General features: G+C 40.8%; 1 protein-coding gene across 8 annotated transcripts in view; it reads left to right on the top strand.

Moving 5' to 3' along the window:
* BEND5 (BEN domain containing 5) overlaps window positions 1-25,228 on the top strand; it is a 979,469-nt gene that overhangs the window by 572,233 nt on the left and 382,008 nt on the right. For 4 of the 8 annotated variants that reach the window (XM_030032517.1, XM_030032518.1, XM_030032522.2 and 1 more), the window contains exon 7: window positions 24,344-24,477. The exons of 2 other annotated variants lie outside the window; for them this stretch is intronic. In XM_030032517.1, the coding sequence (XP_029888377.1) occupies window positions 24,344-24,477 (134 nt within the window). Of the gene's footprint in view, window positions 1-9,418; window positions 10,054-24,343; window positions 24,478-25,228 lie in introns of those variants that run through there. 2 more of the 8 variants (XM_030032523.1, XM_030032524.1) reach the window with 2 other exon arrangements.

Below are 25,228 nucleotides of genomic sequence, written 5' to 3'. Positions count from 1 at the left end.
ATAGCTGCCATTTTAGAGGGATTTTTAAGACAGAGGACGTTCTAATATTCTTCTTAGACTTCCTAAGCAGGCAGTTTATATTGATCTTGCTATTTCAGCGAGGACCACAATTAAAAAACCCCAAAACATAAAACAAATAAAACGGGGCATTCATATGTAAACATTTTTTTTTCCACTTCCAATTGTCTTCAAATCTGAAGGTGTAAAAAACCAAAACCCCAAGCAAGCCAAAACATGTGATGCGCTGTAAGAGCAGCAAGTACGGTCACTGAGAATATTTTGTCAGAGGAAACATAACCTTGGAGCTATTTGAGGCATTTAAGAGTAAGTGTAATTATTAATTACATTTCTTACTTCCCACTTCAGCAACTTTTTTCTCTCCGTAATACAGACCCCTAAATAAATTACCGAGGAATAACAAGTTTCCTGCAAATCAGCTGATTTACAATAAGTGCCCATGTATGTGCTTTTACAATTGGTAAACACGAGTTAATGCAAAGTAGTTTGCTCTCAGCGGAAGAAATATGTTACCCTGCAATAACTTAGTCACCTGCTGTGCTTTTACCTTTACAAGTGATCAGTAAGAAGTCAATCGGAGTATAATACATTGAGCCTGAGAATGGGAGACACATGCATTCCTTTCCTGGGGGTTTTGACTCGAGGAAATTGTGTGTGTCTAGATGAAGAGAAGGATTTTTACAACTGGAGATGCAGAGTGGGGGTCTGAACCCCTTCAGCCAGATGGGGGAACCAAAGCCAGGCATCTCACTTGCCAGGCAAGGGCCCCAGTGAGGAGGTTATCGATAAAAGATGGGAGACATCACTGTGGTGTCCTCCTGGTCTTGCTGGCTGATTTTAAAAGAAATCTTTCTCGACCTGTATTTTGAAAGGAGGTTTACATATATCTACCTTCAGGTGAGAATTTCAGGCTGTTAAAGTAAGAAGATGGAGGTATCCTCTTCCAGTCTTTGCTCCAGAGGAGGATGGGAGTTACAGTGCTCTGTGCTCCACGGTTTCAGCTGATGGGATTTTGGCAGCTTCCACGCTGAGCACAGATGGTATTTGAGATCTTGTTCCGAGACAGCCCTGCAGGGTAAGCAATAACTCTGTGGGATTTCTTGGATTGTAAAGCTGCATGTAGGTATTTGAGGTCCACCACAGTCCTTTCTAGGTCCAACCTCTGAGTCCATTTCACAACGTGAGGTGTGAACAAGACTGCTTACTGTCCTTGTTCTTTTTGATGAACAGATTTTTTTTAAAAACAATACTGTGATAGTGGTCAGGAGTGATTTCAGTGAGTTTTGGGAAGACCATGGAAAATCAAAATATTTGTGTCACGCATGGTATGTAAAATCAGTGAAAAGGTTCTGTGGGCAGTAGGTGATCACGAAGGTATATATAGGAGCCTCAGTACAATGAAATTGCTCTCTCCCCTTTTTGTTAAATTATAATTGGTGTCCTTGTTAGTAATCGCACTGTGGGATTAAAGACTGCCTTGCCCTTGGAGACTGAGCATGCCTTTCATTGTAGAGATAGTCCCTCCAGGTCAGAGGCAAGGCAGATAATGGTGTCTGCTGAACTGTCCTTACTTGCTAAGAAATGTGTCGATTCAACACTTTTCATAGGTGAAAATTTATCTAAACCATTATTAGCTTACTTCCCAACCAGTTAACTATTTGAAGCAGTATCTTGAGCTACTACACTGTGCTGCTTCTGTTTTAGACCTTAAACAAAATTTAGACTTCCTTTGCTCTGTGGTCTTTTCTCTCTCGTGTTTTTGGATAAAAACCGTAGGTATGCTTTATATTTATGTTCACTAAATACTGTGATATATTCTCAGTAGTGCCACCTTTTGCTTGTAACGTAATCCCTGTTGTCTCCCCACCTATCTTATCTTTTCTATTTTATTACCTCTTACATGTACTCGTAAATAAAAAGGGAGAGAATTTGGAATATATAGGCCATTCGGATGAAATTCTGTGTGTATCATATAAGAGAATTTGAAAGATTATGGAAATACTTACAGCTCCCAAAGAGTCAATCTATACACCAAGACTGAGTTTAGGGATGGACATAAGCCCTGTTTACTCTAGCTGTTCTGGAAAGACTGGTTTTGCGATATTTTCTGTCCTCAGAATAGTAAAACTACTTAAGATGAATTTAGTGAAGTTGTCGTACGCTGCAGTGCCCCAGACAGTTTCTTATTTTCATTGACATTTTTTCATCAGTTTGGACTGTGTAGTATCTGCAGACAGTGTATGTTCAAAATACTGGATTGCTGTGTTTTTGCATACAAACCTTATAAAGGAAAAGAAATACCAGGCTGTGTGTACAAGCCTCAAAATTTGATTATATGCAGGATCTAATCTTAATATCACACCATCCTCACTGAAAAGTGTTGCAAGAACATTCCAATTCATATTCTGAATGGTATGTTTCTCTGCAGTCATCTTGCAGAATTCTTATTCCGACCAGGAGAATATCAGTATATTGAACTGAATAAAAATGTATACGTTAAATTGCTTATTCAAATGTCCAGCTTTGATGTTTGTAGAGAATTTAAGCAGGAGGCAATATAACCTGAGCTTTGTTTTATTGATACAAGAGGCTAATGTGAGTTACAAAACAGGAAAGAATGAGAAGTTGTACAATATGCTGGAAATGTGAAAAAAATGCAGATTTCAGTTATTAGCTTTCACAGCTGTATTTGCATAGAAATATACTAACGGCTGGCTGACATTTCATGCATGAACTTGATAGAGCATCCTTAAACATATTCATGTTAGAAGAGTACTTAAAGGGAACCTCGAACTCAAAAATTCCCGTCTTTGTTTAAAAAACCAAACCTATACTTTCCCTAGGGTATTCTAGTACAAGATATTTCTTTATGAAACAAAGCTTTCTTTGTTATGAGGAATACTGTCACAGCCTACGAAGGGCCTTCCTTTCTGATCACACTTTAAAAAAGATCCTGATTCCCCTGCATGTTAAATATTATTGCACAATAGATGTTGCTCAGGCTTTTGTGGGAAATACTAGAAAAGCATGAAGCCCCTTGAGGTTTCAAACACCGCTTGGGTTATCAGTTTCCTACGCCATTTTCTATTTTGAGGGAACACCTTCCTTGTAAGCGGGGCAAAGATAAATGCCAGTTTTCTATGCTGTGTGAGATAAAAGGAGTTACTCTTCCTGGAAGAACTAGATGAATTCCTGGTGGGGTCTATCACAGTTATCCGGTGATGGAATGAATTTTTGGGAGCTGGGTGACAGCAACTCCTTCTAGTTAACATTTGCTTGTTGTGTGTGTGGGTTTGTTTTTTTTTTTTATTTTGCCTACTAGCGCAGACCAGGTGCAACTTCATTTGTTACTCACAAATGATAAAGATGTCTGGTTTTAGTAAGAGTGTATAGTGAATTTTTTTATATCAGTGAGCACTTGCACTTTCAGTATCCAGCCGTTTCAGCATTCAGTTTGCCAACCGTGAAGAATTATGTTCTTTTAATTTAAATGTGTTTATTAACAAGACATAGCTCAGAAAGGCACTTTTCTGAAATATTCTGAGGATTATTCCTGCTCCGTTATCTCCCATTCACCTTCCACAACAGGATTTTACGTGCTCACATTAGTTGATGTTCTTCAGAAGAGCTGCTGGTCCATCTCAGATTGTGACTTGCATTAGAAGTAGAAAACTCTTCCTTCTCTTCTGAAGTGGTGAGATGTAAGCACTAATTCCTGGGAATATTTACTAAAAACTCACTTTATACTGAAATATAGCCGGCCCTGAAAGGGATTAGAAAGAGTATGACAAGAGCATGAATTAAAAAGCACTGGGGTGTGAAAACATATCTCTTTAAGCCGTTTTGACTGCCCTCACTTACGCAATCTCATTTCTGCTGCTGCTGATTGCCAAGAACCTTCCAAACCAGAAAGAACCATCTCTCGATCCTGTCCAGCCTCCCACTAAAAGCAGACTTCTGAAGGAAAGTGGAAGTGTGAACATGTGGAGGTACCATTCTGGAAAAAATGTAGTCAGTAGTAGTTGACCTTCCTTTCTACTGCACGCATCTCATATTACATATGTGAACCTCTCAAGCAGAATAGGTCTATACAGAAAAGGGCTGCAGGATCGTTTTCCCTGACAGTATGAGATATAAATGCTGGTTCAAGACAGAACAGTGCTGTACGGACGTGAGAGTAGAAAACCAAAATGGAAATACTATGAAAAAGGGTCATTAATATCGGCTTACCCAGAAGCTCTGTCTAAAGCATAACATAATCACGGGCAGTGTCTAGTAATGATATTTTACACTGAAGACCAAAGGTTACAAAAAGACTTTAGTCCTTGCCAAATGAAAGTCACTTTGTCATCTAAGGTACAGAAGGAATCAAATTCTTGCAGTGGTGCAAAATCTCTGTATGTAAAGCTACTTTTAGAGTCATATTAGTACAATGTCTGTCAAAAGCCAGGGAAAAGTCTGGTTTAAAAAAGGAAAGGGAGATCTCAAATAAAATTTCCAGATAGAGTGAAAATATACAGGCTGAAGCCGTCAGTGGATGGTAGTAGCAATAAAGATCATTTGGGCTGCAACAGCAATATTGTCTTCTTGAAGTTCTTGAAGACGGTGGCAGTGATACCAAAAGGACATGTTTTAAAGGTGAGTCCATGCACGAGGCAGCTCAAAGAAAATGTCTTTCCTACTTCCCTCTCAGAGAAGAAGTTTACGGCATGGAAAGCAGCATACTGCCTGAGTACAGAAGATGGTATTTAGCAAGATTTTGAATGGTATACAGCAGGGTGGGAGCTGAAAGTCACGACAATTTGAGAGTCATTTGCAGCTCCCAGACAACCCAGCTTCTGGCTCCCACTGAGCAAAGGACTGGGTGAGAGTGGGGAGAATTACTGCCTCACACCGAGGCAAGATAGCGCCGACTGGCAGCGCCTCCCGATTCCTGTTGACTTTCTGTGGGCACGTTTAACCTGTAATTTGGAAAAGGAAAATACAGTCTGGCACACATTCTTGAAGGGTTGCCAGTCCCAGATCTATCCATGCATAGCCTGCCAGAATGGGGAAGATAAGTATCTTACAGACCAGTATCCACAGCAACAGACACTGGAATTTTATCTTTTCAATACATATAAAAACCCAAAGAAAATAATCACTTTCTCATTTTCCAGTTTTATAATAGTAATAATGACCTTTAGGTCAGGAATTTTCAGCAGTTAATGACTGTCTGGCTTTTTCTTTGGCCCTTGGTTTTTCCAGCCAGTCATTAACAGTGAGGAAAGTGCCTTCTCCAGTGGTCACTTCGGCTTAATCATTACCTTTTCATGCTACAGAATATACCAGCTGGGAAATAAGTGTCTCCTATGCGAATGGATCCATAAAGTGTTCCTTAGGTTTCATTTCTTTGAAAGAATATTCTGTTAGGACGTGTGAGTTTAATGTAAAAGATGATTGAGTATTATCCTCAGCCCCAAGAAAGGTTAGATCACTCTCAGGAATTGGGACTAAATAGCTTTGCAGTGATGCCTTTCCTCTTCTGAGGATGGTTTAAGGCCATAGATTTCAAAAGATTAAATCTTAAGAATTTATCTATGTAATCTAGGTTCCCATACTATTCTCTTGGTATTGGAGTGCTTCGGAAATTGTATGTGGACACAAATATTTTCTCGTCCATCTTCTAGGATCATACAGGACCTGGACCTCTTTTTTTGTTTGTTTGAATTTTATATGTCATCATTGTGACACTGAAAGCAGAGTGTGGCAACAGTGTCTTGAGAGTTAAAAATTATTTAAAAATCTAAAGGGGAACGACCCTCTGGAATGCCTGCCCTGGTCTCTTTGTCTAGCTAGCAGATCCCCCCCTTCCAACCACTCACTCTATCTCAAAACACCTAGAAGCTGTATATGACTTCGTTCAGAGCAAGATTCATTTACACCTGGAAATGACTTTATCTTGCACTTTATCATAAGATAAAAAATGAGATACTATGGAACGGAGGTATCTTCTGACCACCCTATTGATCATATTCTTGGCAAAAATTAACCAGATTGTGAGTAGATTGTATGCATGTATGTACATAAACCTCTGAGCAGCCTTCAGTTCTTGTGCATTGTTATTTGAGTTATTCCTTAAGCTTTATGACTTTAAATGCCATTGTTAAAATACAGTGTTACCTAAAAAATTATGACTGTATCTTTCCTTCAGGGTATATATGAGCTTGAAAACAATTGCGTAAGAAATCCACTACTGGGAGGATAAAAAAATTCACAAGAAAACAATAGTTTTCTAAACCGCATACTGAATGTGTAGGGATACCTAGCAGTAGTCCAGTGTACTGTTACTGCTGAGTAGTCAGGTAGTAGTGAAGCACCTCCACTTGAACGGTAAAAGAAAATGGGAATTTCTTCATCAGTAGATTTAAAATCAATATGGTGTCCCTTGAGGGTTTCGTATTAAACATAGAAGTAATATGACTGATGAGCCTAATTTTAATGTGTTGCTGTGAAAGAGATTTAGCGCCTGCATAACTATTACTGGTACTATTAGCTTTTCACTTTGTATCTTTAAGTGAAAACACAGAGTGCACATCAAAGCAGCAGGCATCAGCTTTTGCTTTAACACTTTTTTTACTTTTCAAGAAAAATAACAGCAGCAAAATATAGGTAGTGTTCCAGGAAACAGCCACTCACAAGTCCCACAAGGGCTGGGACCGTGCTTTGTGGTTTCCTGACTCTTGGAGCGACACTTTTACTTTTTAAGCTGAGGCTTCATTTGTATTTTGAAAGTACGACAATCTACTTCTCAGCAGGGTTGTGTTGTTCCTAAAAGGCTGGAATTGCTAGAGGATTTGAATCTGGTGAGGATCCAGTAATTCCCTTAACAATGAGTTTTAAAATCTACACCTTTAAAACAGCTCTACATCTTTAAACCTCAAGCTAACCTCAGTGTTAAAACAGCTGGCTAACCATTAGTAGAAATGGGAAAGGTCCAAGAGAAAGGCGTGACAATACTTGTGTTTCATTCTGTGCTCAATTGGATCTTTTCCTCAGCTTCACAGCTAACCAGTGCAGATTATTTATAGATGTTAAAGCCAGAAATTAACACTGTTCCTTGTAGGCAGACGAGATATGTATGGGATCATTATTAATTCTTTAGCATTATAATGCCTTCTGGCTCAATGTGTGTGCCAGAGACCAAGTGTAAACACGCATTTATCATCCCGACCCTTAATCTGTTCCCAAAAACGTCCTTCAGTGGAGAACTGTGAAACAGCCTTTCCAAAAGATTTGAGACCTTTTTTTGCTGCTGATACAAAGATCAAAGATCTTTACAGCCTTTGCTGTAATTGAACCTTCAAATGTGAAATGTTGCAAATACCAGCCTAGTGTTCCTTTTCCAAAAAAACCCCAAACCCAAACAAAAAAACCCACTGTGACGCTAGCTGCCTTCACATGAAGTCTTTCAGTTTTCTTTCACTGGGGCAAGTTACCCAGGCCTCCTTGGTACCTGAAGAGATCTTTCCCCTTCTAAGTCAACCCAATTTTTGAGTCCTTAGCTTCTCTTCATTTCCCCTCTTATTTCCAGTTTCTCTATTTCTCTGTGTTCCTTTCCCTCGACAGCAGTCTTAGATGTTGCTAATAGAATTCAGCTGCAGAGAAAATACAATCCCGGTAAGAGTCAGTGTACCGAATCCCTCACTAGCCGCTGAACTTAGTGGGACAAAATTGTCCTTCACATAATTTTAAGTGTCCACAGAGTAATTCCAGCTACCGGTATGTCCTGTTGTCTTTCTGCAGCTCCCTCTACCTCCACCGTAACACGAGGTAGAGGAGATAGGAGCACTACGGCAGCTGTTATTGTTTGATCAGCAACACAATCTTTGTTGGAATTTCATTTCCCTTGCAGCCTAGCTACTAGAATACATTTGTCATCCATACTTTGTAGCAGACTTATATTTGCCTGTAATTACATACCAGTCTGGCAATACTTTATTGTTAACATAAAGTACTGCCATTTAATTCCCCAATCTTAAACTGAAGTATTTGCAAAACTCTGTAATTGCTAAAATAATAAAGCTGCCATTATTGTATGGGAAGTTTACAGCTTGTTACTGAAATATTTACATCAGCTTAACTATACCTGTATGCATTCCTTGTGTTTTCATGCGTTGCTTAAGAGACAGACAGACCTCTCCCGGGCATAACTGTAAGTTTCTGATACTTTTACAGAATGGCTGAGGTTGGAAGGGACCTCGGGAGGTCACTTTGTCCAGTACCCTGCTCAAGCAGGGCCACCGGGAGCAGGTTGCCCAGGACTGTGTCCAGATGGCTTTTTAGTTATCTCCACGGATGGAAACTCCACAAGCTTTCTGGGCAGCCTGTGCGTGCTCAGTCAAAACTTTACTTCAGGTTTTCCAGCTTGTGGTCTGTTCCCACGTACTAAGAAGTCTATAAAAGATAACTAGGAAAAACAAGTTTGGTGTGGTTAAACTCAGTGTAACGGGTACAGATCGTACTGCAAACGCTTGGAGATACGCAAACCAGAAAAGACAATACATTTTGGTTTCATTTTGTGTTGGCTTTTTGCGAACAGAAAACCAGTGATGCCCCTCTCTTGTTTATTACTCATCCTGCAATTTTTTTTTTTTTTTTCCTTTAAATTAGTCTCCACATATTATTGTTCTGTTCCTAAGACTGGCTGGGTGAAACAGACCTCAGCACTAGAAACACAGATAAGAGTTTGCTGTGAACCGTAAGCAATGTTGCCACGCTATTCTTTTTTCACACAGGAAGCTCAAAACACCCATACTCAGTTTGGAAGCGTCTCCAAAAGCTTGGGAATTTGTGCCAAAAATGGCACGGTCTCCAACCTTTGTCCTTGGGCACCTGCACAGAATTTCTCAACTCTCTGTGCTGTTTCGGGGGAGGGCAGGGAAGCTCTGTGTTCTTCCAGCAATCGCCACTGAGCGCAGGTAGTTGTGCGTTACCCTGAAGACCTTCAGGTAAAAACCGATCTTCAGATTCCGTCGATACCTGGCAGATGAGCGCGGGGTCCTGCGTTGCGTCGTTTGGCCACCAAGGATCTGCTCTCCTCCCCTCGCGTGGCCATAGCCTCCCTCGGCTCCCCCCTACCCCTTCTCTCTGCGCTGCCCCGGCCCAGGAGCAGACCTCCCCGGGTGCCACCTCCACACACCCGGGAGGCGGCCTGTTTCCCTGGAACGGGCGTTAAGGCGTGTTCGACTCGGGAAAAGAGCTTCCCGGGGCCTTTGCCGGGGACGAGCTTGTGCAAGGGAGCCCGGGCCGCGGCCGAGGAGCCCTCCCTTCCCACACAGGTGCCTGGCGAGCACGGCCTGACGCCCCGCCCGGCCGTACCCTCGAAAGCCTCTCGGAGGGAGGCAGCCGCCCGCCCCGCCGCCCTCCGCGGCGGAGGTGTGAGGCCGCTCCCGGGGAGCCGGGGCAGGCCCGGGCCTGCCGGGCGGCGAGGTTGAGGCGAGCCCGCGCCCCGCGGAGGGCGAGGCCGCCGGAAGGGGTGTGTTTCCTCATGGGCCCGAGGCGGGGGAGCCGGGGGGGGGGGCTGCTGCTCCTCCCGCGGCCCGCCGCCCGCCGCCGCCGCCGCCCGGCCCCGTCCCCGTCCCCCACCCGCCCCTTCGCGGCGCGGCAAAGCCGACTCGCGTCGCTCCGCGTTGGATTGCTCGCGCCTGCCCGGAGCTGGCGGCCGCCCGGCTGGCGGCGCGGCCAGGCGAGCTCAGCCGAGCGCAGAGGCGGATTTTGAGGAACAATAACAGAGCGGGGAGCGCGGGACCGGCGCGGCCGCCCCGCCCGCCCGCACCATGTACGCCTTTGTGCGGTTCCTGGAGGACAACGTCTGCTACGCGCTGCCCGTCTCCTGCGTGCAGGACTTCAGCCCCACGTCCCAGCTCGACTTCGACAACCAGAAGGTCTACACGGTCTACCGCAACCCCGAGGAGGCGGAGGAGGACGACGAGAGCCCCGGCGAGTGGGGCGACCGCCTGCTGCTCCACAAGGCCCAGATCCTGGCGCTGGCAGGTGAGGGCGGGCCGGGCCGGGCCGCGGGGGAAGGTGGGGCGGGCCGGGGGAAGCCCCAAATGCCGCCCCCTCCCCGCTGAGGGGGGGGAGGAAGGGAGGGAGGGAGGGAGAAGGAGGGGGAGGGGAGGGGGCGGCATCGCGCCGACACATGCTCAGAGCCCGGGCGGCACATGGCGGGCGGGGGGCGCGGTGAGGCGGGAGGACGGAGGGCGCGGGGTGCGGGTTGGGGGGGGGGGACCCCTTCCCACCCCATCCCACCCCATCCCACCCTCTCCCGGGACACGGTGGGGCCTGAGCTGAGCGGCCACAGGCCCGGGAAGGGCTGGGGGGGTGGCGTGAGGGGGGGGGGGGGGGGTCCCACGGGGTGGCTGCTGCCGGGCGGGCAGCGCCGCGTTCCTGCGGGAACTGTGAGGCTTGGTGCTCCTCCGGAGGGGTTTCCGAAATAACCGTGAGCCCACCCGCAGTAGTTAGTACCCATCGTTACACAGCGGCGGGGGGGGGGAATCAGAAACTTCAAAAAAAAAAAAAAAGTTGAGGTTTTCATACACACTGTATTTATAGTGCATGGAGTCATTTATATACCTTTGCAGTTTGGCAGCATGTTGCCAAATTAAGAGAGGTACTGGTTTGCGTCCGCTTTGTTAGTTTAAGTGACTTCACAAATTGGAAAGCAAGAGTGGAACCAGACCTTTAGGTATTATGCTTGTTAAGCTTGGTTTTGCTACATTTGGTTTCATGTTTAACTTACGAACATCTCTCTAGCTAAGAGGACCAATTAAAGTGTATATTAATAAACCCACCCACATTTTGGCCATTTAAATGAGTTCAGCCCTTGGGAGAGAGTACTTCTGCTATGTGTGTCCCCACATCACAGCTCTTTGCCAGCATGTTGCCTTGAAGACTTTCCCTAGTTTTCTTGCAGCCACAGAAAACACCCTGCTGTAGTCAGAGTTGACATAGAAAGGAAGTTTGATGTTGTGTGGTGTTTGTAGCAAATTACTGGCTGGTGTGGACTTGCCCAATAGGCTGTTGAAAGACGGCGACGACCGTTTGAAATGTCAGTCTGGGTAGCAAAGAGGACATTGGGTTCTGATCCTGCCTTTTCTGCTCGGGGAGAAATACTGGTTGTCTGTTTCCCCAAACGTGGAATGGGCTTAAAAAACTCTGCTGTCTAGTATCAAGTTCTGAGAAGTTAACGCTGAGTTCTGATCTCTAAACAGAGTAACTTGGTGTTAAAGTCATGTAAAAGTAGTATTTTTTAATTTTTTTTTTTTATTTTTGAAAATAACAGTTCCTAAACCAGTTCAGCCTGGTGGTGGTCCATTTTTGGTCCCTGACTCAGACAGTGACTTTCACCATTATCCTCTTTCCAGTAGCAGCCATAAACAAATGACTGGAAAGAACAAGAAACAGGCAAACACGTATGTCATTTCCCTGTAAAGCTTTTCCAATTTCTGAATGTTTGCAATTCCAGGAGTTCAGGAGAACTAATAAGATAGCCTACCAGAGGAGTGGATTCTCCCACTAAGTTTTTGTGGTCCTATGCCAGCCTGTGTTTTGTCTGTCCTGTCTACAGCAGAGGAGAATTGGTATGTGAAGTATTTCTTGCAAGTTACCCATCACATCCGTGGAGGCCAGCAGCGTCAGTGTTCAGGGTTTGCTTGGCCTCTTCTCAAGGGCATCCCGATTGGACTTCACTTTCCTCTTTCTCACTGGCGAACTGCAGCAGCAGTGCCCTTTCTGTTCCTCATGTTCATCTCAACATAACTAAACTGTTTCAGAGCAATATTTAGTAGTAGGCATTTTGCTCACATGTTGAGCCTACCAGGTTGCCTCAGTTTTCCAGCAGAAAGTGCACCTACTTTTTCAGTTCCCTTGTTCCAGACAGAGTCTGTACGTACCTAGAAGTGCACTTCTGTACAGTTTCCCTTTGTTTCATCTCACTTGAACCAGAACAAACCAATATATGCTGTTTCCTCCAGAGAACGAGACTTGTTACCTCTATTAGTGATTTGTACTAATTGCTCCCCAGAGATTTGAATTTCTACAGGACACTCTGCAGATGAGCCAGGAATACAAAGAAACATACAGCTATCTCTATTACATCTGTCACATCTCAATATATCTGACCAGGTCTGTAATTTACATGCTTGGAGAACTTCTCACCTGAACACCAAATGAATCCTTACTTCTCTAAGGTGCTTCTTTCCACCCTGCACCATGTAAAAATACCGTAACTGAATTAAATGTATGTTGTATACAAAAGGTTACTTACTTTTAAAGTTGTCACTTTCTCCCCAAAATTCTAATATTGGTGTTTGTTTTTATTATGGTTAAAAACCTCGGGGAGCAAAGTTGATCTTACACGAAGACATCTTAGCACAATTTTTGGTTTATAGTCACCAACTCTACTTTTACAGATTATGACAACTTTTTATGGCAAACGTTACAACTCTGATGTTATGCAAACTGCTTAGTTTAAAAAATAATTCTATGAGCCTACAGTAATGTTTCACGTACTAGTACAGAACTTTTCCTTTTAAAGGATCCCAGCCTACCTTAGTAGTAAGGTAAATTAGAGTTGATTTTATATATAAAATATACATAGTTGATTTTGAATTTGTTGAAGGAACCCTTATCTGCACAAATTAGTACATCGGTGACTTTAAGGATTTACTGCTTTGGTCCAAGTATTCCCCATTAGGAACAGATTTCAGGATTAAAGTCATGGTACAGGTATTAAATTAAACAAACAACAAAAAATAATAAGGCGGGGGAAGTCATCTTTTTTTTTTTTTTTTTTTTTTTGAGCCTGCACAGTATTCTCTTACACTTTGGTGTAAGAGCAAATGGTGCCCACTTTTCTTACACTGATTTAACAAGGCTGCTCAAGTAAGCAGAGTTGTACCTATTTATATATATTTTCATGATTAAACACTGTCCACGCAGTGGGAGTTAATCATAGTCTGAGAAACAGATCCACTTGGTTTTCCTTTTTAGCGACCTAAAAAAAAAAGGAGTAGAGGAAGAACACAGGTACAAGGCCCATATTAGAGTCGTGATTTTTTTCTTTTGAAAAGAGTTTTCCTTTCCTGTTATGTTTAAAGAAATTTAGTTACTTCTCAAGCTTTTACCCTTGAAAAGTAGGAGTTCACACAGGGATAAGTATGTGTTCATGCCCATAGTACCAAGTTTTATTTGGAGCATTGGTTGTATGAAGAGTTCATGAAACATTTGAGAGAGTCTATAAGCAATTCTTTAATCCTTTGTGTTAGGTTGGATGGTTGGAAGCCCATACACTTGTGAGGCATATTATTGTTGCTGCAGAGGAGATAGCAGTGCTGTAAAGGTATCACAAATTTTAAAAGAAAAAAAAAAAGGGAAGTGTTCTGGGCATGCTCAGAACATCAAGTAATTCTGATAGTCTTGGTATGTTGAAGAGATAAATAGTCGTCTTTTGCATACTTCAGTAAGAAGTAATATGTAGTAGTGTTACAGCAGAGTGATAGATGAACTCTGAGAAGCTGTACGCTTTTCTTGTCTCTGTGTGCATATGGTTGGGAACTGCTGATAGTGGTGGTATGAGTTGGTCTGGCAACCTTTGATTTTTTCAAAAGTTAGCCAGAGACTCAAACCAGAAAGGTTAACCCCCAACTCAAGACAGTTCTAGACCGTCGAGCCATAGAGGGCATGTTAAAATGAATGTTTTGTGCCGGAACAAGTTCAACGTTTGGTTAACAGGCAACTGAAGTTATGTAGTAATAAAGGAATAATTTTATTTACCTCTTGAATGGAAAATATAGCTCAGCTGACTAGAGTTTCACTATATAGCAGTTTTTTTGAGGTGGCATGTTAACTGGTCTGTCTTGTTGAGAATACAAACAGTAGACGGTTTTTCAGGAGGAGTTTGAGTCTGTCTTTCTGATCATCCACACCCTTCCTTTTTTCTTCTTTTCTGTCCCCTTCTCAAAATGCTGAAAAGCTGTTTTTCTGGTCCCTCTTCTTGAACTATGTGTGCCACTTGCAACTTTTTCACGCTTGTCACTAGCAGAATTTTGTCTAGAAGCATGTGCGCCTTACAGGAGCTAGCATGGTCCTTAGATGACCCTGTTGGAGCCTTTTCTTGCTTTGCAAAGTGATGAGTGTTAGGTGGGATGAACTGAGGTTCAGGGACTTTTTAAAGTTCACTACTTCAGGCTATGTTTGTAAACAAGTTAATAGTGACTATCTTCTAATTGGAGGCATTCTTCACTGACTGCACTAAATAATTGTTCTCTCTAGCTGCTGCCCTCAACATTTCCCACCCACACAATCGTAACAAACGCATCTCCGTCAGATTCTCGCAGCAGTTCCCTAGCTGCCACAGCAGATGTGTTAATACCTGCATGCATTCATCTTCTTTCTTGCCCCTCTATAAAATGTTGTACTCCACGTCTTAATAAAATAGATTAGGTGATTTAAAAAAATCTTCAAAAAGCCTGTACAGCTCATGGTGAAGTAATTTGCTGTGTATTTCAGAAACATGTAAAATCTCTGTTCCCAGAACAATTTTAAATTAAATAATTCTAGGACTGAGTTTTGAGTAAGGTTGAGGGTGGATACACACTAAGAAGTTGAAGCAGGCTTCTTTGCTATGGATAGCTAATGCAGGAAAGACCCTTTGTCAAGTGCTGGAATAGGTGAAAATTTACAAGATGAGATCTTAAGTTATATCAAGAACATACAAAATTTAAGTCAGGAAGTGGTCTTGATGTGCAACACGAACTTAAAGCTTTTATTGGTATTTCTGTAGTCTTGTGCTGCTTTGTGCATTTTTTTCCTCCTTGCACTATTCAGACAGCTTGGGGAGGTAGAGCAGGTCACAGCTGTGCGTCACTGTGTACCCATGCTCCATCCTGGGTTCGTGTGTAGTCCACATGTCTCGTTTCCTTTCCCAGGGCAGTCTGTGGACTGAATGAACTATTGTGGTAGGGACAGCATTTGCCAACTTCTTTGTTCCTAGAAAGCTCTAGGTCTGTCCCCTGTCGTGATATGCAACTCATATGGTGTGTGACAGGGACATGGGGAGAAATGGCACCAGGAAAAAAAATCAAAACCCCTGCAACTGGTTCTGGGGTGATCCCAGGTGTTGCCCTGGGTAAAGGAAGTGCCAGGAGGAGGCTGTAGGAGACCTTCCAGTAGTGGTAGTGGTTTCTCACAGGCTATTTTTAGTTTGTTTGTGGGGTTTTTGTTTGTTTGGTTGGTTTTTTTTGTTCTGGGATAGTTCTGGAGTACCTGTGGATGAGCTTGTGTGTCACTGCCTTTGAGCAGCAAGTCCAGCTCTTCCTAACTGTGCTATCTGTCTGCTGTACCTGTGCATCAGGTCTTGCGGTCACTGAAGGAAAGTAAGCCCAGCAGGTTAGGCAGTGCTGAAGTAACCTTGTTCAAAATATGATTTTTTAATTTTTTTTTTTTAACTTTCTACTGTGATATTTGAGGTGTATGGCCTACTTTGTCAGATACTTAACTGGCATGCTACTGTGTGTTGCCTTTTAACCAGGTGAAAGATCTGGCTGTAGGGAGAGGTTCACCAAATCATTTTGTGTAACAGAGTAACTACATCACACTCTTAAATATAATCCTGAATGCAAGTGTGGCAGTATTCATAAAAAATATTTACAGCTAAAGTTCACACTCATTTTGAGTTTTATCCATTTCTGGTTATTTTTAACTCTTAAGATGAAGGGTGGTTTTTTTTTTTTCCCCCGCTTCTAAATTCTACTGTAGGAGCATATCTGAGATATGAAGGAGTTATACAAAGGCACAATTTTGGTGTGGGTTTTTTTTTGTGTGTCATTTCTGTTTGTTCAGCATTGAAGTCTTAATATGGCACATTTGTGCAAAGCTTAAATCGCAGTAGCAAAAAAATTTTGGAACTTTTAAAACTGGCTAGTAAGTAGTGGCTTAGAGTAACCCTTATGGTAGTGGTGATGGTTATATGTCATCAGCAGGATAAAGTGGCAGTAAAAAGGAATTAAAAAGCTGGGATTTATATGCGCAAGAAGATTTTACCCTTATATTTAGTTTTCTCTTTTCCTGTATCACTGTGCTTATTCAGGAAATTTTTTTTTTTTTTTTTTTTTTTTTTTTTTTTTTGGTCTTAAACCCTTTTCAACTGACCTGCTTGTTCCTCAGTCACGTTTGGTTTTTGCTTCACCCTAGTAGTCAGAAGTCACTTATTTATTTATTTATTTTTATGACAGAAAGACATACAGGTGACACACACTGTTGTTATTTCTCTTGGTCTTAGTACGTATGTTGCACCGCATAACACTGCTTATGCTTGTATATGTTGCGTAAGCTTAACAACGATACAGTAAAAGTATGCATTTCAGGATTTTAATAAAATTGACTTCAAAGATAGTATAGTTATGGTAGCTATGGTAACTAACACTTACTAATTAAAATATGCTAAAATTCACAGAGGAGTGAAAAGGGGAAAAATGTAAGTTAATGTTTTTGTATTCATAATTTAACAGTAAACCTTTTTTTTTTTTTCCAGTGGATTGCCTAAGTGCCAGTCAGTCAATTATTTGCTTTTTTAAAAGAAACCCTTTAAAAATAGTAGAGGCTGAACCACGTTGTAATTTTTGTATGTAAACTAAAAAATGCATGAATCTACCCACTGTTTCATTAGCAAGCTCATTCCCTGGGCAGAGATAGTTGAGGAGGCTTCCTGGAGTGTTCCCTGTAGGCTGCTGCTTTATCTGCTTTATCTGCTGAATAGCTGGTAGGCGATATCTCCATGGCTTTGTGGCCTTTGTGATCACGAAGTCATAATCAAGGTTTGGTCCTAATATAATTTTACAGTATGATGCAGATTGACTGGTCAGGGCAGCCAGATTGACAAATTGTAGCTGTCATTGAGACTGATGATCTCTTTAAATGAACTTTTGAACTTTTAAAGAAGGAAATAGCTTTTATTATAAATAGTTTTTTATAAAATATTTATCATGTTCAAACTTTTGAAAAATAATTCCCATAGTTGAGTTTCATATGCAGGTACAGAGGAAAGATTTAAAGGATAGCATTTTAACATCCTACTTCTTTTCAGGGTTTCTTCTTTTTAATTAAATCCAGAACATAACACTATACCAGCTACTAGGAAGAAAATTAACTCTATCCCAGCTGAAACCAGGACAAATTATAATATTGTATTATTGTATTCGTTTCAGAAAGGATTAAGAGAGTTGTTCCATAATAGCTATAATCCTTTGTGTTCAGCATGTTCAGAGTATTGTACAAATATTAACAAATCCACACAACACTTCAGTGGGTTGGATGGGGACAGTAAGATGGAAAGGTTGAGTTATTCAAGGTCAGTATTTAAGTAAATATTGGATCCAGGATTAAAACTGTCCTCAGACTTGTAAAGAGCATGATTTCCTGTTTCTCAGCGTAATGTCTTGCCTTTACTTGATCATCCAGCTCCATCAGTTTCTACTGCAGCCAAGCACTCTTCTAAAACCACTAGAAGTTAAATGGGAGAGTTTTGCTGACAAAGAATAAAAGAATAATAATTATTTCTAGCTGTATTAGTTTTGAGCCATGTTGCTTTTAGTTAATACAAAGTCTCTTCAAAAATGATTAACTTTTGAATTAAGAAGTAGATTTCATATTAATAATGGAAATTGAGAAAGAAGGTATATATTTTTTTTTTTCCTTGCAGCACAGGTCTGACTTACGTATGGGCTGATGCTCAGTAAGTCTAAACAATCTGCTGATAAATGAACACGTGCAAAAGGAGAATGTGACAAAATACTTGAATGTCTTCATGTGCATTAGAAATTTGACTACAAATGGGGGTCTGTATCAATAACTCACTCCCAGCAGTATTAAACTGAATTTCTCTGTTGTTCCACTAGAGGAAAAGGTGTGCATTTAGACCTCAACATTTGTTGCTTCAGTTGCTGGCATGGTAGGCTTGTTTTTTGTGAGAGCAGCAGCAGGTCCATGCTCTGTGAATTTACTTGTATTATTCTATTGAATATTAATGAGGCAGAGACAGTCTTGATGTAGGCCTTCAGACAGAACTTAAGAGGTAAAAGTTGTTTATATAATCTGTCCTCTGCTTTTGTAGGAGTTTGGCTCCTTAATCTTTCTCTTCCTTCTTTAGTGCCTTTGTACAGAACAGGTGTGGCTTTCTCTCCATCATCAGTGAGCAGCCTAGATTCAGGCTTCTGGCACGTCATCCTACTTACCCATCATCTCTAAACCTGTCAAGTGGTAGTTTGAGACCTTTCTATCCTGCCTTTTCCCAATTTGATTAAGAATTATTTTTGCTCTCTTTCCTATTCTTTACACCTGATTGAAATTCACTTCACAAGATTTAACAGCCTTTTTGGCCAGTTCCTCAAGAGCATGTCTTCACCTTCACGTGTTTATTGGCCTTGCCTGTCACAGTGTTGTTTGATATGTTGTTCTTCCCTGACTTCTTTGCTCACTCTTCTTTTTGCTCTGAAGACATTCTTCTAGTCACTTGTTTGTGTGTTGTTGTCATTTTCTCTTTCTGGGGAAGTGCTGCAGGACTATTTAGTTAGTAAATTTTTGGGAAATGATACTAGCCCGGGTGATGGCAACTCTCAGCTCTATCTTTTTATTCCTAACTTTTCTCACTTAAATTTGTTGTCAGATTCCCTTTCTGACATCCTTAGCAGAAATCTTTTTCAGCTTATGCTTAGGATGGCCCAACATATTTTCCTACTGTTTTTGTCCATTTCTCTTGATTTTAGGGTGGGGAGGGGGGAATAAACTTTTCTGCCATTCCCAACTCAAAACTTTTGCTGTCTCTTACGCTTCATCTCTTTTGTTGCTTACACCCAGCTTTACCTTTCTGTCCAACTAAATATAGTTCGTGGAGTGTTTTCACTGTGCCTTATGTTCATTTCTGTAATCCTCTTTTTCTCTGTCCTTCCAACAAATCTCTCCTCTAGCCTGCAAAAAAGGGCAAAACAAGATAGTAAATTATACTATCCAAATCCTGAATTGACTGTCCCAGCACCTGGTTGACCCCTCTTCTGCACACACCTCCTCCTTTTAGCATAAAGTTTGGTGGCACCTGTCCTCTTCAAACAAGTTCTGCATTGCTAGTTCTGTTCGTTATCCCGTGTTGTCTGTTACTGTCATTCTGAGTTTTTTCTTCTTTGGTAGTGGTCTTAATCTCGGAGTATTACTAGCTCAGAGATGTTTTATATAAGACAAGTATTTCTTCCTCTGTATCCTGAATATCTTCTGAGCCTGCAGGATCGTTACATTTTCTGAAATCTCTTCTGTTCTTCCTGTTAAAGTCCTTCTTTAATATTTGCGTTGAATTAGCTGAGAAAGTAATTTGTAATTATTTTTTTCCAGTTTCAAATAAACTAGGTGGCTTTTTTTTTTTTCTTTTTTTGGTAATATCATGCTGTTTTCCTTCTCAGTCACAGCAATATTGATTATTGTTTATTTGTGTTTTAAGTGGCACTTAGGAATCCATGCCCTGTCATGCTTGGTGTGTGTATTTGCTTCGAAGCACCAAGTACACCTTTGGCTGCGGGTTTTTTCTTTGGTTCATAGTGTCTTTTACTTCATGAACTGCAACCGATGCAAAACCTGCCGACGTAGGTAATGTTATTTGCTCTGTAGAAGCAAACTACAGTTGCTAAATCAGTAGCAAAGCAGTTCAGTGCAGCAGTGTGTGGGGAATCTTGTACAGGTGTTGTCCATATGTGTTGGGTATATGCCTGGAAATGGGAAGGGCGATGGTAAATTTTTTCATCTGTCAGTATATCACTTTTCACAAGGGCTGGAATTTTTTTGAAGGCTTAGGGGAAGGATGAATTTTGCTCAAGGTTCTTTCGTTTTATTACTGTAAGATTTATAGCATTGCCAAGCCCCTTATTTGGACTGATCCCAGACCTGCCATCCCTCATCCATTTGGAGTGTGGAGCCCTCTTCCTCTATTTTTCCAGCTTTTTCTCCAAAGGTGGAAAAAAAAAAAAAAAAAAATCAGCATTTGAACTATTTTTTGAAGGGATTAGTTTGTTCAGACCTTACTTCTAAATTAGAAGGTAAGGAATGTTTTAAGGAGACTTTGAGATTTCCATAGTTTTATTCTACATCCCATGATAGGGTTTTCAATTTTAGAGCACTAATATATTTCTACTTGAATTTAACCAAGTCGCTTCCTGCCCTGTTGAAGTCACTTTGCCTGCCTCAGTTCCCTGCTGCTCAAGTCTTAAAGCTATTACCTTTTGGCCTGGATCCACCCATCCTGACATTGAAACGAAGGCCTGACTGAAGAAAACATTCCAGGAACAGTTTATCCTTTGCTAGCTGATACAGATTCTCTAATTCAGGGTTGCTTTTTTGGCTTTTCTTTCTTTCAGCACTGTTGAGGCCAAATGTCTTCCCAGCCGATCTGAAATTTCTCAGCAGTTCCCTTCTTACTACCCGAACAACTTTGGTAGGTGGCCGTATGGGGAGAGATGCTATCATGTGCACTGGCTCTTGAGCCCTGTACTTCAGTACCTTGTGGAGTGAACTGGCAAGATCTCTCCCAAGTCAGACCTTTTCCTGGAATGCAGTTATTCCAGCATGCTTTATTCCGTATATGGAATCACAGAATACTGTGTTCTCTGGCATTATGGCTACTGTGCACAAAAGCAATTTTTCCTAATTTACATGTGTCTTGCAGAATGTCCTTTCTTAAAGAACAGAGAGAATCAGTGCTGTTCATTCTTGTATTGTGCTTCTACCCTGCGTATTTTGTTACAAGTACCTAATTAGGCGTGTTAAGTGCTAGTTCTCCATAGCCAGTATCACTGAGCCACTTATTCCATATATAGGAAAAACAATAGACACAACTTTATGACAGTCTGATCACAGTCACCTAAGGGAAGGTATAATTTTTAACTTGTAGCAAGGTTTAAATGACTGGAGACAAAGTCCAGACAAATGATTCAGGTCTTTACAAAATGAGGCTCTGAGCTACAACGTTTCTAGGGCTGCCTTTCTCTCTCTTAGTATGTTCTGTAGCTTCAGGCACTGAATTGCAGCTTGTCCAGCCATTTGATTCATATCCTGGTTTTCTTCTGGCTCAAAATTATGCGTGTTTTGCTTTTTGCTGGATTCTTCTTTTGTACCTGTCTTTTGTAGGCTGGCACAACAACAGACAGAGAGTCCTAAGAACAACTGCTCTGAATGCACATTCATGTTTCTCCTACCCCTCCCCCTGGTCTCTTCTCTCTCCCTCCCTCCCCTTCCCAAATTCCATTAATATTTGCAGAACAAGAGCCAGTACTCCAGCATTAGCCTCAAATTCAGAATGAGATTTTTCTGGCTTTATCTGCAGCTAATGCAGAAGACAACAGAGGTTAGAAATGCACTTTTTTTAAAAAAAAAAAAAAAAAGAAAAACAAAAGGCCTTTTCATATCCAACACACTGGATGAATTGTGTTAGGTATAAACAGGCCTACAAAGTCTAGAACGTATGTAAGAAAATATTATATGTATTGTTGTTGGAAGGCAGAGGAACATAAGATTATTTGCTCCTTGACTAAATTAAAAGTTCCTGAGCTTTAACTTAGTTTAAACTCATTTTCACTGTTGTTTCTTCAAATTTTGTGTGGGAAGAAGAGAGTTCGTTTCTTCAACATACTGGTTCATTTACAGGATAACCAGTAAAATCAGAAAGTCAAATGAAGAGATTTGCCAAACATTGGTTACACACCAATAATGTACAAACTAAGCATTTGTAATGAGGCATATAAACAAACTTTTACCTTCCGTCCACCAGTGAAGTTTTGCAAACATAAATTTCATAGGCAAACTGAGAAATTGGGAGGGGAGTGGAGGGAATGAAGAATTCAGATGATTTGCATAGTTTTCTTTGACCCCAAACTAAGTATTTTCTTTAATTTCTGTTGTTCAGTGCATAAAATGTGTTCTTAACCTTTATAAATTGACTTAAGAATAAAAAAGCCAAAATCAAAAGATAACTATTTCTATTCTTTGAAATTGATTTTATTTTAATGTTGTTTTATTTGTTGGAAAGTATTTGCCAACTTCCACTGTAGTCTGCACATGCAGTTACTCCTCTGTGACCCATTTCCATCAGTGTTTCAAGACTTGCTTTTCCCTGGCCATGGGAAGGACGGCTAGTGTCCATTTCCAGTTTGCATGGGGTTCTGGCTACTGGTGACCTCAGCTAGTTGCCAGCAGACAATTTTAACTATGTGAAGTAATTGGATTGTGTCCATCTTGTTGTGAGGCCAAGGGTTATTTCAGAGCACAGAAACTGATCTGCATTCTTTCAATGTAGAAGGAGTTCATCTGCACGTTCTGTGGAAGATGATTTGGCAAAGCAGTCTAGAGGAGCTGGCTCTGCAATATGCATGTGCTGCTCTTCCTCTAAGGAACTGTGAGAACATATTTTAGCAAATGATTCCTCAATCTATTGGATACCCCCAAATATATAGTCACCGAAAAAGTTGGGTTTGTTTTTTTTTTTTTATTCAATGTGGATTGATTTATTCTTAAATTTCTATCCTTCCAAGAAGATACCAATACCCATCAGCCTGTCCTTTAGTCTGTAAATTTGTATTTTTTTTCTAAGAAGGGCTCTCTTATTTTATTCTCTGCTCTCTGACAGTAGAATTGGGTTATCTCACTTTTCTGATGAACCTACGTTTTCCAGATAAACGAAAACGTAGGGGTTTATTTTTCAAAACTGAAACAGTTGGATTGCCTTTTTGTTTTACTGGGATAAGCATCCGTGATGCTCTGGGGAATGGAGAATGATCTAAAATAAGCCTAGCTGTTTTTTGTTGTTTATCTGTTTCTTTTTGCATCTGTCTTACTATTTATTGCTACCATCTGCATTTCATTTCAGGTTGTCTAATGTCTTATTCTGCATGTTCTGTGCCTATTCTCTTTACATAGCCTTGGGCTGTAATATCACCATTTGCCTACAAGAGATCCATTTCTATCTGTAACAAAATGAATTGCATTCATCTGTGTAATTCATTTCTAATGAATGCCTTGCTCCTCATTAAACAGTGATTTACCTTTGTTTCCCTTTTCTACACTGTCAACACCAACCATTTTGAGGTCCTGTGGAGAGATGCTAATTTGAAAAAGCAAAAGTCAATGCAACTAAGTACTCACAAATGCCATCTTCATTGGCACTTTCAAAAATATTCATGGGACACTTTGAAATACAGTTTGCAGGTGGATAAGAAGACTCAAAGTGTTTTCTTCCTCATAAGATTTCAGTGTACGAATACACCACTTTAAACACATTTCTCCTTGTCGGTGTCTTGAACAGGTAGCCAAGCTTGTGAATCTTTTAAGACCTTGTCTGCTCTGCTGGAATTTTACAGATCATAGGCACATTTGGGGAGACTACACTCTTGATACCCTGTCCCCTCTGCACCTTTTCAGGAATATTGAAGTATTTCAAACTTATTTTCAGAATAATGTTTTGAAATATTTAATCTTGAGATGTGTTAGAATGTTTCAGACTTGAAAGTATTTTACTTCAATTTTTTTTTTAAGATTCAAAGATTAATTTAAGCATTCATTGGCTTTGTGTATCTAAAGAGAAAGGATTAGTACCATTAACTAATGAAATAGGGGTTGTATAGTAGTTTCGTTAGAGATTTGGTCCATACGCAACTTTTCTGTAATGCCCTTTTAACCTATCCTGCAGCATCCCCTTTTCTAGCCCTGCTCTTTGCAGAACAGCAGAATCTGCTGCGTGTGCAAATAGGTCTGTACTGCTGACAGATGATGGTTAGAGTATAGGATGAATTACCAAGTTTATTTTCACTTTAAACCTAAGCAGAGTTTGAACTGCAGCAACAGATTATGAATATGAAAGTACTGTTGGTAAACATAATTTAAAGCAATACAGATGTTTTTTAGAAAGTTGTTTTATTTACAGCATCTTTAACTCTTATTATAGTGATAGTGCAAGCTCCTCATTGACACTTTTGATCACTCACATGAATTTAGTTTGGCATTTTACAATATTTATTCTTGTGTTTGGCCAGATTGATCCCTTGTTGAAACTCTAGAATTGTCAGTGGGCATCAGTTGAGTTACGCCATGGATTAATTTGATCATAGTATTATGAGGGGATTGAAGCATGGGAGGTATTTTTGTTTTTTGTTTTTTGTTTTTTTTTTTAACTGGTCTTGCCTAAGTCATGTAGTATTTGGAAGTAAGAACACTGATTAATATAACAAAATTTTATTTTTAATATACATTTTAGAGGACAAAACTGACCTTGAGAACAGTGTGATGCAGAAGAAAATTAAAATCCCCAAGCTCTCTCTCAATCACGTAGAAGAAGCTGGGGAGGTTACAGATTATGGGGAAGAAGATGTGGAGCTTAGACACAGTAAGGTACTGAAGTCTTTCCTTTTTTTTCTTTTTTTTTCCTTTCTTTTTTTTCTTTTTTCTTTTTTTTTTCTTTTTTTTTGTTTTTGTTTTTGTTTTGGAGATGCTTGGGGCATATACAGACGTCATAGCTTAAGAATTCCAGGCCTGCTTTTGATCCCCTTAAAACAGTGTGTTTGGTGAAATTGGGTTAAATTGTGTGGGGCGGTGGGGTACGAGTTTTCAAAACCTGATTTATATGCAATCGAACATTTTCCTGTTTATACCGTCTGCACAGTTTAAGTACCATTTGAGATTTTTGGAACAATACTCTTCTAGTTTGGCCCAGAATGCTTTAAAAGTCACCAGTTCCATGAATGTCGAGCAGCTGTTCTTGGTGGCACTTGTGACCTATTGCGCACTGCTTGTTTGGAATTGGAAGGGGCTCTCTGAGACTTCCCAACTACGGCAGTGGGCGAGAAGACAAATTGACAGGACTGCATCCCTCCATTATAACTGCCAGTTGCCTTTTTAGGTCCAGATGCCAGAAACCCCCTATGTAAATGTATTTACTTTTTGATATCAAATGATTTCTTTAAAAGTCTGCCAACCTTCAGAATAAAATACTGCTCTGTGGCTTCATGTGTTTTGCAGCTGCAGGAATGATACTAGTACATTTCTTTATAGTGGGCCAGCATTTTTTTTTTTCTTTTTTAGAACATGCGTGGAACAGGCATGACATCAAATAATCTCATTTTCTGCCACATTACTCATGGAT

This window comes from Aquila chrysaetos, chromosome 12, assembly GCF_900496995.4.
Source record: "Aquila chrysaetos chrysaetos chromosome 12, bAquChr1.4, whole genome shotgun sequence".
NCBI lineage: Eukaryota > Metazoa > Chordata > Aves > Accipitriformes > Accipitridae > Aquila > Aquila chrysaetos.
This window is presented reverse-complemented; position numbering and strand designations above follow the sequence as displayed.